The 16,136-nt window shown below is 38.1% G+C and overlaps 1 protein-coding gene across 4 annotated transcripts in view; it reads left to right on the top strand.

The window, feature by feature from the left end:
- htt (huntingtin) overlaps window positions 1–16,136 on the top strand; it is a 240,301-nt gene that overhangs the window by 202,827 nt on the left and 21,338 nt on the right. For all 4 annotated transcript variants that reach the window (XM_039751643.1, XM_039751641.1, XM_039751642.1 and 1 more), the window contains 6 exons: window positions 144–270; window positions 5,982–6,085; window positions 8,405–8,559; window positions 8,820–8,959; window positions 9,570–9,652; window positions 12,404–12,534. In XM_039751643.1, coding sequence (XP_039607577.1) covers window positions 144–270; window positions 5,982–6,085; window positions 8,405–8,559; window positions 8,820–8,959; window positions 9,570–9,652; window positions 12,404–12,534 — 740 coding nt within the window. The remainder of the gene's footprint in view (window positions 1–143; window positions 271–5,981; window positions 6,086–8,404; window positions 8,560–8,819; window positions 8,960–9,569; window positions 9,653–12,403; window positions 12,535–16,136) is intronic.

Below are 16,136 nucleotides of genomic sequence, written 5' to 3'. Positions count from 1 at the left end.
TTAATGTAAACTGATAACATGTTTGCAGTGGTTTCTTCTTTTTTTTCTTTATTAGGCATTACTTGCAGTATTATGTTTTGTACCAAGTAATTAATAGAAAACTTAGAACGTAAATATGCATATTATTTTGACATTTATTTCAGGTCTGGAAGTTAGGCTGGTCCCCCAAACTTTGTGGAGAGTATGGTACAACACTACCAGAAATTCCAGTAGAGTTCCTGCAAGAGAAGGATGTGTTCAAAGAATTTTTGTTTCGTGTAAATGTTTTGGGTAAGATTCTTTACTATATTTATGTCATCCAACACTTAAAATCATTGCCAATACTAGAAGTTGCAGTTTTATCAATGTAATGCAGTTAAAGCACTAATCTTTATTGACTGAAGTGTAAAATTATTTTTGATTTTAATATCCTTTTTTTTGTTTAAATTACATAATGGTAATTTGGTGGTTAAGTATTTTTGCATTTTAGGACCTGGCAGCTCACATCATGAGTCAAGTAAGTAGTTTTGGTGAGTGTAATTAGTGAAGCCAGGTCAGCAAAACAAAGCTTATGTGAGGGTGAAGTTAAAGATGTTCTGGGATGAGCAAAGTCATAGTTGACAGAGGATATATATGCAAACATCCAAAAACACTTGCCACATGTATACAGGAAGAATGCAATGCAGTTAGAAGAAAGGACCCACGGTCTCTGATTTATACACATACAAGTTTGACCAGACACACATTTAAATGAGACTCAGTGCAAGTAAAATTCAAGGCTAATACTAACAGTGCCAGAGAACCCTTTTGGATATGAATCCAGCATATGCAGGCTTGAAAAGAAGAACATGCAAATAATAAGTAAGACTTTATGACCAATACTCTCTGAACCCCACCTCATCAGTCCCCCCACCACATCCACCTATCCTCCTCTCTTTATTTGCTATATATTGCCTTGAGTTCCTGTAAGTCTAATTATTTTCCTCTGATGACTTCTGGTAGGAATTGAAAACTTAGGAATAAAAAACAATTTTAAGATACATGATTTATTTGCTCCCTTTGTGGATTTCCAGCTTTATTTTTTTTTTTTTTATTTTGTGGGTGCTTCTACCTGTGCTTGTTTAAAACATGTGCAAAACTAAGCAGACAAACAAAGTGCAACGAGCAGGTGACCTGAGTTCACATGGTACAGATCCTGAAACAGATCCTTTTCTCTGGTGGAAACTCCATGAATCAAGCCCTCCCTGACTAAGTGATCTTTACAAAAATTTCTCTGTATTCATGTAATGAGTGTCCCACCCAAGAGACAGTATTCAGTACAGGAAGTAATGTTGTTACCTATTACACTGGCAAGATTTGAGCTTGAATCTGTTGACAGGCTTCTGTTCCTTTCAAGAAGTCTGTGATATTTTTATAGCGATTTTTTTTTTCATTTTTATATACTCATAAAAGATATGTAACTTTTTAAATACAAAGATTTTTTTGTTTATAATGAGCTGTTTATTTATTTTTTTTCCCCCCGAGAGCTGTTTTCTGATATTGCATATAGCCATTTGATATTTGTATTTAAAGGGCAATGCTTAGTTCTCTAGTCAACACCCTTATCTCCCATGGGCATTTCTATTTTTAGCAGAAACTCATCAGAGCAGGCAATGTTTTTTCAGTCTTCTATTGTCTAATTTTGGTGAGCCCGTGCAAACTGTAGCCACAGCTGCCTGTTCTTATTTGAAAAAAGTGGCACCCAGTGTGGTCTCCTGCTTTTGTGGCCCACCTGCTTCAAGGTTTGATGTGTTGTGCGTTCAAAGATGCTTTTCTGCAAGTGTTTATTTGAGTTACTGTACCTTTTCTTTCAGCTCGAGCCAGTCTGGCCATTCTGCTCTCACCTCTTGGCATCAACAATGCATTTTCACCTAGCGAACTACCATTCACTGGAAATTTTCCCTTTTTTGGACTTTTCTCTGTTAACCCTAGAGATGGTTGTTTGTGAAAATCCCAGTTGATCAGCAGTTTCTGAAATACTCACTCCAACTCCTCCGGCACCAACAACAATGCCACGTTCAAAGTCACTTGAATCACCTTTCTTCCCCATTCTGATGCTTGGTGTGAACTTCAGCAGGTCGTCCTGGCAATGTCTACATGCCTAAATGTATTGAGTAGCTGCCATGTGATTGGCTGATTATTTGTGTTAACAAGAATTTTAACAGGTGTACCTAATAAATTGGCCGGTGAGTGCATATATGTATATACACTACTGGGCTCAAGTTTTGGAATAACTTAGTTGTTCTAGCTTTTCTTCAAGTTTAGTCTCTTGAAATATAGTGAATGACCTAAAATGCTGAAAAGGTAAATAGGAAACTGCCAGGGGTTTAAATTTAGAGTTTAGGTTAGCAAAAATTGAAAAACGGGAAAATCTGAAAATGTTACAAATGGGCCTTCTTCAGGGAACAGCTAATAGGTTACAACCTACAGATGGTCAGCAGCAATTAAAGTAAATTAAGCCCTGCAGGTTGAAGCAAACAATTTGCACAAGTTTCCCAACTTCTATTGATTACTTGAAAACCGTCTGTCTGTCAAGCAAAGTTGGAATAGACTGTGTTACTACATCCTCTGAAATAGCACTTTAAGAATAATTTCTTTGACCCTCAGTCAGAGTTTCTTGTTCTACTTGTTCTAGTGACTTAGTCACCACCGCGAGTGGCAGCCTCTCCAGCAGCTCTGTATATGACTCTATCTTTCTACCTTTTTTCACTGTTTTTCTCTATTTCACTGATCACTCCTACCACTTTCTTTTATGTGGACACGTTCCTTGGGCACTTTTTACTACTTGGACATGGATTTTTACACACCGAGACTCATCTATTCAAGTAGTCAACCTCTAGCGCTCAGAACAAATGCCCGCGGCGGTGTGGTTCCCTATTTACCTGACGAGGTAAGAAGGTGGTATCGTGGCAGCAGAGCCGGCGCAATGATAAAAGTCAAGCGTCTAGAGAGAAAGTGGCGCTACAAACTTTCGGTGCCATCTGTGATCCTGGGAAATGTGAACTTACTACCAAATAAGATTGACGAACTGGCTGCGCTGATGAAAAATGTCAGGACCTACAGAGAATGCAGTTTGTTGTGTTTTTGTGAAACGTGGCTAACAACTAACATCCCAGATGCTAACGTGGAGCTACCCGGGTTTAGCACAGTTAGAGCAGACAGAGACGCAAGCACTTGCGGAAAGGAGGAGGACTCGCTCTCTATGTCAATACAAGGTGGTGTAACTCAGGCCATGTAAACATTAAAATCTCCACTCTCTCTCGAACTGTTGGCCGTAAGTCTGCGTCCCTATTACTTGCCCAGAGAGTTTGGACACGCCATTGTTTTTTTTGTTTATATCCCTCCTTGGGCGGACATGGAGATAGCGTGTGACATCATCCATTCCGCAGTTGCTAAACTACAAACACGGCACCCCGAGGCGCTTGTGCTAATCGCTGGATACTTTAACCAAGTGACGCTGGACAAAACATTACCTGCCTTCTCCCAGTATGTGGGTTGTAACACCTGGGGAAATAGGACTATTGAACTACTGTATGCAAACGTTAAAGACGCATACAGCGCCACCTCACTGCCTGCACTTGGGAAAGCAGATAATAACCTGGTTCTGCTTCAACCTCACTACAAACCAAGAGTGAGGGAGCTACTACAACCACATGCTCAATCAGGAAGGGGTCCCCTGAGGCAGAGCAGGCTCTGAGAGACTGCTTTGGATCTACGGACTGGGATATCCTGCAGGGATCATATATTGAGCATTGAGGAGATTGTTGACTGCACTACTGACTACATCAACTTCTGTATGGTCATTGTAGTTCTAGTAAGAATAGTACGCTGCTATGCTAGCAACAAGCCATTGATTACAAGTGACATCAGGGGCCTTTTGAACCAGAAGAAAAGGGCTTTTAAAGGCAGTAATCAGCATGAGCTCAAGCGTGTGCAGAAGGAACTCCGAGTCCAGCTCAGGGCGGCGAAGGAGCATTACAGGAGGAAACTGGAGCAGAAGCTGCAGAATAACAGCATGAAGGAAGTGTGGGATGGGATGAAGATCATCACTGGCTGCAGCTCAAAGCGGGGTGCCACCATTGAGAGAGACATGGAGAGAGCAAACCAGATGAACAACTTCTTTAACAGGTTTGACCACCCTAACCCACTCTCACCTCGGAGTACTGCACCCTCCACCCATCCTTCTGCTGATACCAACATAGGAGAGAGTTTTCCCCCCACCCACAATTACAGCAGCCCAGGTAAGAAAAGAACTAAGGAGACTTCGTGCCAGCAAAGCAGTGGGTCCAGATGGAGTATTGCCACGACTGCTGAAGGCCTGTGCGTTGGAGCTGGGGAGTCCTCTACAGTGCATCTACAACCTGAGCCTGGAACAGGGGAGAGTCCCGAGGCTTTGGAAAACATCTTGCATTACCCCAGTCCCAAATGTATCACGTCCTGGTGAGCTGAATGACTTCTGGCCTGTCGCTCTGACGTCATGTGTAATGAAGACCATGGAGCAGCTGCTGCTTCACCACCTGAGGTCACAGGTCCACCACACCCTCGAGCCTCTGCCGATTGCATACCAGGAGAATGTGGGAGCGGAGGACTCTTATTATCTTTATGCTACACCGATCCCCCTCCCACTTGGATAGAGACAGTGGTGCTGTAAGAATTATGTTTCTGGACTTCTCTGGCGCCTTCAGCACCATCCAACCTCTGCTCCTTAGGGACAAGCTGACAGAGATGGGAGTAGATTCATACTTGGTGGCATGGATTGTGTGGACTATCTTACACACAGACCTCAGTATGTGCGTCTCAGGAACTGCAGGTCTGACATTGTGGTCAGCAACACAGGAGCGCCACAGGGGACTGTACTTTCTCCGGTCCTGTTCAGCCTATATACCTCGGACTTCCAATACAACTCGGAGTCCTGCCACATGCAAAAGTTCGCTGATGACACTGCTATCATGGGCTGCATCAGGAGTGGGCAGGAGGAGGAGTATAAATTTAACTTTGTTAAATGGTGCAACTCAAACCACCTACAACTGAACACCAGAAAAACCAAGGAGCTGGTGGTGGATTTTAGGAGGACCAGGCCCCTCATGGACCCCATGATCATCAGAGGTGACTGTGTGCAGAGGGTGCAGACCTGTAAATACCTGGGAGTGCAGCTGGATGATAAATTGGACTGGACTGCCGATACTGATGCTCTGTGTAAGAAAGGACAGAGCCGACTATACTTCCTTAGAAGGCTGGCGTCCTTCAACATCTGCAATAAGATGCTGCAGATCTTCTATCAGACGGTTGTGGCGAGCGCCCTCTTCTACGCAGTGGTGTGCTGGGGAGGCAGCATAAAGAAGAGGGACGCCTCATGCCTGGACAAACTGGGGAGGAAGGCAGGCTCTATTGTAGGCAAGGAGCTGGACCATTTGACATCCGTGGCAGAGCAACGGGCACTGAGCAGGCTCCTGTCAATCATGGAGAATCCACTGCATCCACTAAACAGTATCATCTCCAGACAGAGGAGCAGCTTCAGCAACAGACTTCTGTCAATGTCCTGCTCCACTGACAGACTGAGGAGATCGTTCCTCCCCCACACTATGCGATTCTTCAGTTCCACCCGGGGGAGTAAACGTTAACATTATACAAAGTTATTGTCTGTTGTACCTGCATTTTTATCACTCTTTAATTTAATATTGTTCTTTATCAGTATTCTGCTGCTGGAGTATTTGAATTTCCCCCAGGGATTAATATAAGTATTTATCCATCTATCCATCTATCTATCTATCTGTCTTCTTTTTATATCTACTACTTTTTACTTTTTATATCTACTAATGACCTTCCAGTTTATTCAGTTGAAGATTTTTTTTTTTACTTTAGTATCATTTATAGTAACAATGAAAGTCACATTATACTGTTTAGCCTACATATAATAAGTGCCTAGTGTATAGTACTTACTTTGTCATTACTTTATTTTTAAGGATGGACTAGTCGTACTCAGTTTGAAGAAACTTGGGCAACTCTCCTTGGTGTTCTGGTTACTCAGCCTATTGCAATGAACCATGAAGAGGAAAGCCAACACGAGGTAAAGTCCAGAATGGTTTAGTCTTAAAAAGCATGGAGTAATATGTTAAAAGTAAACGCTGGTTTTCCTAATAATATTATTCAACATGGTTAGCTGTTTATTTATTTTTTGGATTTTTAGATACTGTCTAAATCAGTGCTTCTCGGCCTTTATGGAGTTGAAACTATTCCCCTTAATGAATTAAGGACAATCTTCAGAGAAGTCTGAGTGCACTCATAAGACTTGGCCCCGCTTGGTGAATAAAAAATAGATCGCAAACTTCAAAGTGGGGTGGGAAGTTAGGAGTTTTCCCTTTGGTGAATCGAGCATGATCTTTGAAGCAGTGACCTACTACCATTATAAAAAACAAGTGGTTGAGAAACACTGGTGTAGATCATGATGATAATTTATGTTTACTGTGTACAGGATGATTAATAAAAATGAAATTTGTTTCATTATGTTAAATATCAGCAAATTAGAGAAGTCAGAATCACACTAGTCCTAGAATGTATTAAAACTGGAAAAGGTTTTTATCATAGATAGATAGATAGATACTTTATTAATCCCAAGGGGAAATTCACATCACCATTCGTGTACAATAGCATGTGCAGTTGTGTTGCATCCATTAAGTGAAAGGCCCCATATTGTCAAGCTTGACATTTACAAACAATATATAACAGAGCCACACGGCAAAATTAGCATTTTTCCAGTTTCCCTTACACCTCCCTATGCAAATGATTTAGAATAGGTCCATTCAGTTAAAACTGCATGAAATAACATGACAACAATGTTAAACTGTATTGTTTTTAAATATGAGTAAGTGTGAAACAAAAAGGAAAAAAGAAAACACCTTTTATTCATGTGTTATTTTATTTTTTGCAGTGTGTTTTGGCATCATATTTGATAAACTAAAAAAAAAAAATAACCACCCAGCCAATATACACTCACTTGGCATATTATTAGAAATACATGTACACCATGTAAATCATGAAATTATCTGTCAGCCAATCTTTTGGCAACAAAGCAGTGCATAAACTCATGCAGATACAAGTCAGAACTTTCAGTTAATGTTGACATCGTTACTAGAATGGCGAAAAAAATGTAATGTAGTGATTTTGATTGTGGCATGAGTGTGGGTACTAGACGAGCTGGCTTATATAGTTCTGTAATAGTTCTTCTCTTGGAATTTTCACACACAAGTCCTTAAAGTTTACTTAGTATGGCACAAAATCAGCAGAAGAGCACATCGGGTTCCACTCATGTCAGCCAAGAACAGTGGGCACAAATTAACCAAAACTAGACAGCTGAAGACTGGAAATAACATAACTTGGTCTGATTAATCTTGATATCTGCTGAAGCGCACAGATGGAAGAGTCGGAATTTGGGACCAACAGCATGAATAAGTGTGCCCAACCTTCCTTGTGTCAGCAGTCCAGGATGATTGTATAATGGTGTGGGGAATGTTTTCCTGGGCATGTTAAAATCTATCAGTCATTGTTTAAATGCCATGGCATATTTGAGTATTATTGTTGACCATGTGCATCTCTTTATCGACAAAATGGACCCATCTTCTAGTGAATATGTCCATCCAATATGCACTGTGTCTCAGAGCAACAGTCACTGTCTCAAACTGGTTTCCTGAACATTACAATGAGTTTAGTGGCCTTTTTAGTTACCAGATCTGAATCTAATAGAACACTTTCGGGATGTGGTGGAATGGGAAATGTGCAGTATGAATGTGAAGCTGACAAATCTACAAGAATTGTGTGATACAATCATGTCAACAAGGAAAAGTAATCCAGCATCTTGTGGAATCCATGCCCATGGTGTGTACAGCATACATTGCTGTGGGTGTAATAATTTGCACTGGATGTACAGTTAGATTCAACAGATTGTGTCAATCAAAACTTTTATTCACATATAATACCATGTGATAAAATAAACTTTGCTTTTGGTCCATCTCTCACAAAACAAATATTTCATTTTAATAATTTGATGTGCCTACAGGAGATTCCTTAAGAAGGCACTCTCTGAAATGTATGGATAATGAGTACATAAATCACTTTTTTATATACTGTGTGTATAGATGAGGAATTCTGTACTTTTATTCACTTGTTATCAGCAGTGATCAACAACTATGACTGTATAGCAGTCATAATTGTGACACCTTGCATTTTGTTATTTTGAAACAAAAGCAAAAGTGAGCCATGTGAGAGATGACCTTGTTAAATCAAATTACATTTCTTTAATACCAAACCTTTCATGCTTTCAGTCCACACTGAGATGATAGACGTTCCACTCACATTAAAAATCTATGATTTCTGCTATTTTTACTTACAGGAAGATCTTGAAAGGACCCAGATTAATGTTCTTGCAGTAAAAGCCATTACATCTTTAGTGTTAAGTGCAATGACAATCCCAATGGCAGGAAACCCAGCTATAAGTTGTTTGGAACAGCAACCAAGAAACAAGACATTAAAAGCACTGGATACACGGTAAAATGAATGCTAATTTGGTTATATTTCAACAATCTACAGGACATACCATTCATAAAAAATTAATATTTCTTTGAAGATAATATACTAAATAAGATAATTCATATTACTTTTTTAAGCAATCTAAAGCTGAATCACATGTGTACCTCGCAAAACTAAGATGCCAGGCATTATATTGTATAGTCCTTTATATTGTAATTTTATCATTTTACTTTGTTTTACACTCCTAGTGATGTAAATACTAATTTTCTAACTATCAGATTTGGAAGGAAACTGAGTCTAATCAGAGGCATTGTGGAAAGAGAAATACAAGCAATGGTTTCAAAACGTGACAATGTTGCTACACAATACCAGTATCAGTTTTGGGATCCTGTTCCATTTCTCTCCTCTTCAGTTACAGGTACATCTGCTAATATTATTTGTCATTCATAATTTTTGCAGAAAATCGTTTGACAAAATGATTACAAGGGGAATAATTAGCTACCAATACTTGCATTAACAGATGCACATAATTTATGTCTAGCAGGTAAACCTTGAAATTGTTAGATTATAAGATTGTCTTTCGTGGTGTTGTAGAAGGTACAATCTTTTTCCCAAATTCTGTTGCTGGCCATGGAGTAATCTGCGTAAAAAATTTAGCATTAGCCTATATTTCTTCTTGGGAGTTGAGTTTATTTCCACATCCAAGGTGCATGCAGCTAGATAATGACTGTAAAATAAAAACATTTCATACTTCCAACGAGTGTACCCTGCAATGTGCAGGAATCCCTGTTAAGTTACAGCTCATGCAGCTCTGTTATAGATAAGTAGTTTCAGAAAATTGATGACTGGATGGATATGTGTTAATACTTTAACACTTGATAATTTAATTTTTGGAGAAATACATTTTTTATTGTTACTTTGAATAAAGAACGAATGATAATAAAAGGTGAAATGGAATTTTTAGATCTTTTCTTAATGTTAGAACTGCAGAGGTTGAATAACAAGCTAACCCAAAATTAACATTTTAGGTACAATGATTAGCCATGAGAAACTACTTCTGCAAATAAACACTGAAAGAGAATTGGGCAACATGGACTATAAACTGGGACAGGTAAGTTTGTAGAAGTTTGCTCTAAGCAATATATTAATAAATATACTGTACATATATATATATATATATTTATTTCCCTCCATCACACATTACTTTAATTTTGGTTATATTTGATTGAAATGCCTTTGACTGTAAATAGCTGTTCGCTATATAAATATGTCTGCACATTCATTGAAACTGGAAAGTACTTAGCTTTAAAAGGGTGTCAGTGTTAAAAAGCTTGTTTTTATGCTGATGGACAAAATCTTGTGTTAGTATAACAAAACACAAGTAGATATACTTTATTAATGACTTACTGGAATCCCTATTTGAAAATTTGCCAGTAGTAAGAAGTGCACCTCTCATATATCATATCTCTTTGTTGCTTTATGTGGAACATATTTCTATAAATACCGGGAAAAATAAAGTCCATGACATGATATTTATAGTAGGTATGTTCTTAACATGAACACTCGCTTAGAATTTCAAACTTTTCTTGTTTGGCATATTTCAGATTTTATTCACAAGTGAAACAGTACATATTGGGATGTGTTCCCTATAAGAAATAAAACTCAAGGTTGTGTTTTTTTATTTTATTTTTTTATAGTACAGCTTTCTAATTCAGAAATCAAATGTAATACAGTACATTGCAGCAGTGGAAGAAAAAATAAAAAATATACTTTTTAGGAGTAATGCTCATAGCATATGTCAGATTTATTGATTTAGAAGTGTTAGTTTTTGATTTATGAAGCTAATTAGAATTATTGTACATATATTAAATATAAAGTATATGCAAATTTAGTTTTGGCAGTGAAGCAAAATTCATGAAAATGTTGTTGCTTGGACAAAAAATTCAGTGTCAAAAGCTTTCCCTAGGTTGTACGGGAGGCATACTAAAGGAAATTTGATTGGCCTTTGCCATGCTTAATGTTTGCCTATTTTATGCTATATGGTGCATGTGAAGGCAGGCTGTATATTTTGAAATATTAAATTGAATTTGTTTTAGGGGCTATAGTACTAGGGTGTTGTACCATGTTAGCCATTATGAATGTAGTGAAAAGACAAGCAAAATGACACCTTTTATTGGCTAACTAAAAAGATTTCAGTATGCAAGCTTTCGAGGCAATTCAGGCCTCTTCTTCAGGCAAGATGAAATCATCTTTTAATCATCTTTCAGGGACTAGAAACATTCTAATCAGATAAAACTTGTGAGCCTGAAAGTACTTTACCATTAGTCTTTAAATACATGAAAGTTTGTTTTTAACCTTTTAATAAAATTTTCTCTGGCAATCAGATTAGATTAAAGAAATTCCTGATGATTAGAAAGTTGGATTTATGACTCCAGTCTACAAGAGGGACTTTCTAAAAGCTTTTAATACAGTTGTGCTCAAAACGTCACAGGTAAACCGTGAACTGTGAGCTACTGTTAGGGTTCAGGATAGTGATTAACAGTAAAATGGGAATACTTTTCAGTGCAGTCTATTAGAAATTTATTCTCGAACTGTTTTTCTTTCTGCTTCATAGGTTTAGTTATGTAAAAGTAAAAAAATTACAAAAGGGTTGCAACTTCTGAGCAGATAGCCAAAATGGAAAGGGGAAAAAAAAAAACCTGAGCAATCTTCACGTGTCTGTTGTTTGTGTATGTATAAAATATTACATCATGATATATGCTGACAAAAGAAACAGTAATATAAATAATATATAGGTAGTGCTGACCTAAAAGAAGCACTTTAAAAAAAGTGCTAATTTAGACGTATCCAAACATTTGTTTTTTATGACATATGTTTTAAAGATATATATGGCTGTGACATTGTCAAGAATGAGCATACCTTAGTTTAGGGCAGACTTAAGTAATTGCAGTTTGACATATTTTAAGTATAGTCAGCTAGCTGATTCAGTGTCTGCTATACTAAGATTTTTAGTCGCTTTGAGTAAAAATGTTAGCCAAATATGTAATAACCAGTAACGGCGCACTGCACGATAGCGTGTAGTTAATACACTTGACTTGAGCATTCGGCCCTGCTGGCTGCTGCGAGTTGATTCTACAATAAGATAAAAATAAATAGAGGAATAACCTTGGAGGTCAATCATCACCCTGAAAGCAGATAGTAGACATCACATAGTATATATGTACCAAATTTCAGGTCAATAGGACAAACGGTTTGCAAGCTACAGGTGATTTAAAACCCTGGACAGACAAACAAACAGCCACAGTAGCGTATTATATATAAAGATAAGTAGCGGTAACATCAAGATGAAATACTGGGGCCGATAATGTTTATTAGTGCATAGATATAAAGGAGATAAAATGACACAGTTGTGGAGTTGGTATATTCGTCAAAAAATTTACTTTTAAAATTATCCAACTGAATTTAATCAGTTTATTTATGCATTTACTCAGGTTTCTTGCGTGTATCTTTCCCCTTCAAATTCCATTTAATTATGGAAATATAAATATGAATAATATGAAGCTGGCAGAGGAAAATGAAACAGTCATGTCACTTTGTTAAATTAGTTTCTAATTTACAGTGATTAGTTATTATTTTATAACTTTTTAATATTTAAATTATGCACTCTGCTAAAATCCTTTCAAATACACCACATCATACCACACAGACAACAGTCTTAATATAATCAGACAATTATATGGTTCAATAATAATAGATAGTGATTCCTTGATACACATCTTTGTCAGTGTAGACTACCTTTGCACAGAATATTATTCTGCGCTTTGTATCTGTATCTATGACATAATGTTTACTAATTTTATAGGTCTCCATTCACTCGGTTTGGCTTGGAAACAATATTACACCACTTAGGGAGGAGGAGTGGGATGAAGATGAAGAGGATGAAAGTGACCTCCCAGCTCCTGCTTCACCTCCAACATCTCCAATAAACTCGAGGTTTGTCTACTGTACACTCTTCCTCAATACTAAGTAAAGTATAATTTAAAAAAAGTAATAATAATTTTGCAGGTTTTTTCTTTGTCATTTATTCTTCATTTTTCTTCATTCTTTTAATGCATTTTGTTTTTTTTATTTCCCATTGAACTTTCTTTGATTTTTATTTCATCCATCCATTTTCTTAACCCGATTATGTAGGGCTGCATCGCAGGAAAGCTTAAGCCTATTTCAGCAAGCATTGGGTGCAAGGTTGGAACATTATTTGTAAACAGGAATTTCTTTCAATTTTTTTCTTTTTTAATATTGTTTTGTACAAGATTATATGATGGGTTGGAAAATTCTGACATGATTTGTTATGATTTCGACATATACAGCAGCAAAAAATAAAATTTCAATTAAACTGTGTAGACCTTTAATATCCACTGTACTATATGTTGTCTTTTCTTTACTATGAGAATTCAGGCAAAATGACACCTTTTATTGGCTAACTGAACAGATTATAATATGCAAGCATTTGTTATACATTTATTTTTTTGGAGGAAGCATTTGATATTGAGTTTTGTTACTCGTAGAAGCACCATTAAGTGTATTTCCCTTGAGGCTGCTAAATGCTATGGTAACAATATCCACAGAACTGTAGAAAGACAAAAGAAGAAACTAGAGGCCAAGCAGAAGTAAGGAGAGTAACTTCCACAGATGTAAATTCCAGAAGGATGACTCTTGGCATTATAGCAGATTTCAGAAAACACAAAGACGGTGAAAGTAAACGAAAGTAAAAGGCTGTCATTTTAAGTTGTAATGCAGTTGAACAGTACTGTAGTTGAACATTATTAGAAATGTATACTTAGTAGCAAAGTACCTGTATTGGTAGCATGATCACAGCACATGGAAGTAAAACTTACTGTAGACAGTACACTTCTTTTTTGCAACTACATCCTTCAACAATTAATGTTTACTCTAATTTAGGTAAATTTTATCTTGCTATTGATTTCAGTTTGAAGAATCTCTTGTTATATAACGATTTTTAGAGTCGTTTTTGTTTTATGTACAGAGTACAGTGAAGTTTTTATAAGCATGGTAATCAACATGTAGTATATTGCTGTACTTGTCTGTTTCTTTTTGGTATGTCTTTCTGACCATATTTGTTTAAAATAATCAAGGCTAAAAACAGGAAAAAATATTTACATAAAATGCCAAAACCCATTCAGAATTTCCCCTGTTCAGTATGTAGAATTAAAATTTAACTCGTATGTGACATGCCCAGAGTTCTCCTCTTTCAACCATTTTTCCTTTTTAGATTGATTTAAGCTGAGCCCTCTTTTTATAATCCTCCTGCATTACAGGACCCACTTCTACACATTCCTGCACTGGGCCAGTTTAGGGTTACTAACTTGTATATATATATATATATATATATATATATATATATATACACACACACACACACACTCACCTAAAGGATTATTAGGCACACCTGTTCAATTTCTCATTAATGCAATTATCTAATCAACCAATCACATGGCAGTTGCTTCAATGCATTTAGGGGTGTGGTCCTGGTCAAGACAATCTCCTGAACTCCAAACTGAATGTCAGAATGGGAAAGAAAGGTGATTTAAGCAATTTTGAGCGTGGCATGGTTGTTGGTGCCAGACGGGCTGGTCTGAGTATTTCACAATTTGCTCAGTTACTGGGATTTTCACGCACAACCATTTCTAGGGTTTACAAAGAATGGTGTGAAAAGGGAAAACATCCAGTATGCGGCAGTCCTGTGGGCGAAAATGCCTTGCTGATGCTAGAGGTCAGAGGAGAATGGGCCAACTGATTCAAGCTGATAGAAGAGCAACTTTGACTGAAATAACCACTCATTACAACCGAGGTATGCTGCAAAGCATTTGTGACGCCACAACATGCACAACCTTGAGGCGGATGGGATACAACAGCAGAAGACCCCACCGGGTACCACTCATCTCCACTACAAATAAGAAAAAGAGGCTACAATTTGCACAAGCTCACCAAAATTGGACAGTTGAAGACTGGAAAAATGTTGCCTGGTCTCATGAGTCTCGATTTCTGTTGAGACATTCAAATGGTAGAGTCAGAATTTGGCGTAAACAGAATGAGAACATGGATCCATCATGCCTTGTTACCCCTGTGCAGGCTCGTGGTGGTGGTGTAATGGTGTGGGGGATGTTTTCTTGGCACACTTTAGGCCCCTTAGTGCCAATTGGGCATCGTTTAAATGCCACGGGCTACCTGAGAATTGTTTCTGACCATGTCCATCCTCTGATGGCCACTTCCAGCAGGATAATGCACCATGTCACAAAGCCCGAATCATTTCAAATTGGTTTCTTGAACATGACAATAAGTTCACTGTACTAAAATGGACCCCACAGTCACCAGATCTCAACCCAATAGAGCATCTTTGGGATGTGGTGGAACAGGAGCTTTGTGCCCTGGATGTGCATCCCACAAATCTCCATCAACTGCAAGATGCTATCCTATCAATATAGGCCAACATTTCTAAAGAATGCTTTCAGCACCTTGTTGAATCAAAGCCACGTAGAATTAAGGCAGTTCTGAAGGGGAAAGGGGGTCAAGCACCGTATTAGAATGGTGTTCCTAATAATCCTTTAGGTGAGTATATATATATATATATATATATATATATATATATATATATATATATATATATATATATATATATATATATAGTGTGTGTATATAGTGGAAGGTCATTCTGACTCAGATAGACTCACAAACTTACAAGTCCATAAACACATGTTTATTTTATTCCTTCTTCAGCACAATACACACAGTGCACAAACCCTAATAAACTCAGTCCTTTTCTTTCCTGTTCTCTTTCTTCTGCCGCTTCCACTCCTCTCCCTCAAGCTCTGTCCTCTTCCTCCCAATGCCGGCTTTCCGAGTAGTGGCTGCTGGCTCCTTTTATAAGGCACCCGGAAGTGCTCCACGTGCTTGATGACTCATTTCCAGCAGCAATTCCAGGTGTGGTGGAAGAACTGCCCATAAGGGCTCAGCAGCTTTTTTTATAATGCACCCGGATGTGCTCCAGGTGCTCCCTGATGACCTTCCTGCAGCACTTCCTGGTGCTGCATGGGCACCCAGAAGCACTCTGGTTGTACCTGCTTCCTGTTCCAGCATCACTTCCTGGTGTGGTGGAAGTGCTACAGTCCATGTCTTCAGAACTGTCCAGGCCCACCTGGCAGTGGCCACAGACCCCCACAGGTTTGAGTTTCCAAGCTCCATGGCCCCCATACAATCCAGGGGCTTCCCTCTTGCGGCCTGGGAAGGAATTGCCCCTCTCTCGCTCCTTTGCTTCTCCAGGTGTTCCGGTGATGCAAGGTGTATGCATTAGGGTTAAAACCTATTAATATATATATGTATACACACAAACACTCTAAGCATAAGTGTTAAGCAAGAAAAATACTTTAGGTGTCAGTGTAAAGGATCTGTAAATCCGCTTTACAATCAAGTGTTTTATAGAAATGTTTTACATTTTAATGGTGCTTGCTAACTACGTACTATTTTTTGCTTTAGGACGCACATTGCACTCCTACTGTTACTGTTTCAGATACTAGTTT

The sequence above is a fragment of the Polypterus senegalus genome, chromosome 4 (genome assembly GCF_016835505.1).
Source record: "Polypterus senegalus isolate Bchr_013 chromosome 4, ASM1683550v1, whole genome shotgun sequence".
In the NCBI taxonomy this organism is placed as follows: domain Eukaryota; kingdom Metazoa; phylum Chordata; class Cladistia; order Polypteriformes; family Polypteridae; genus Polypterus; species Polypterus senegalus.
Note: the sequence above shows the minus strand (reverse complement) of the source record. Positions and strands in the feature narration are given on the sequence as shown.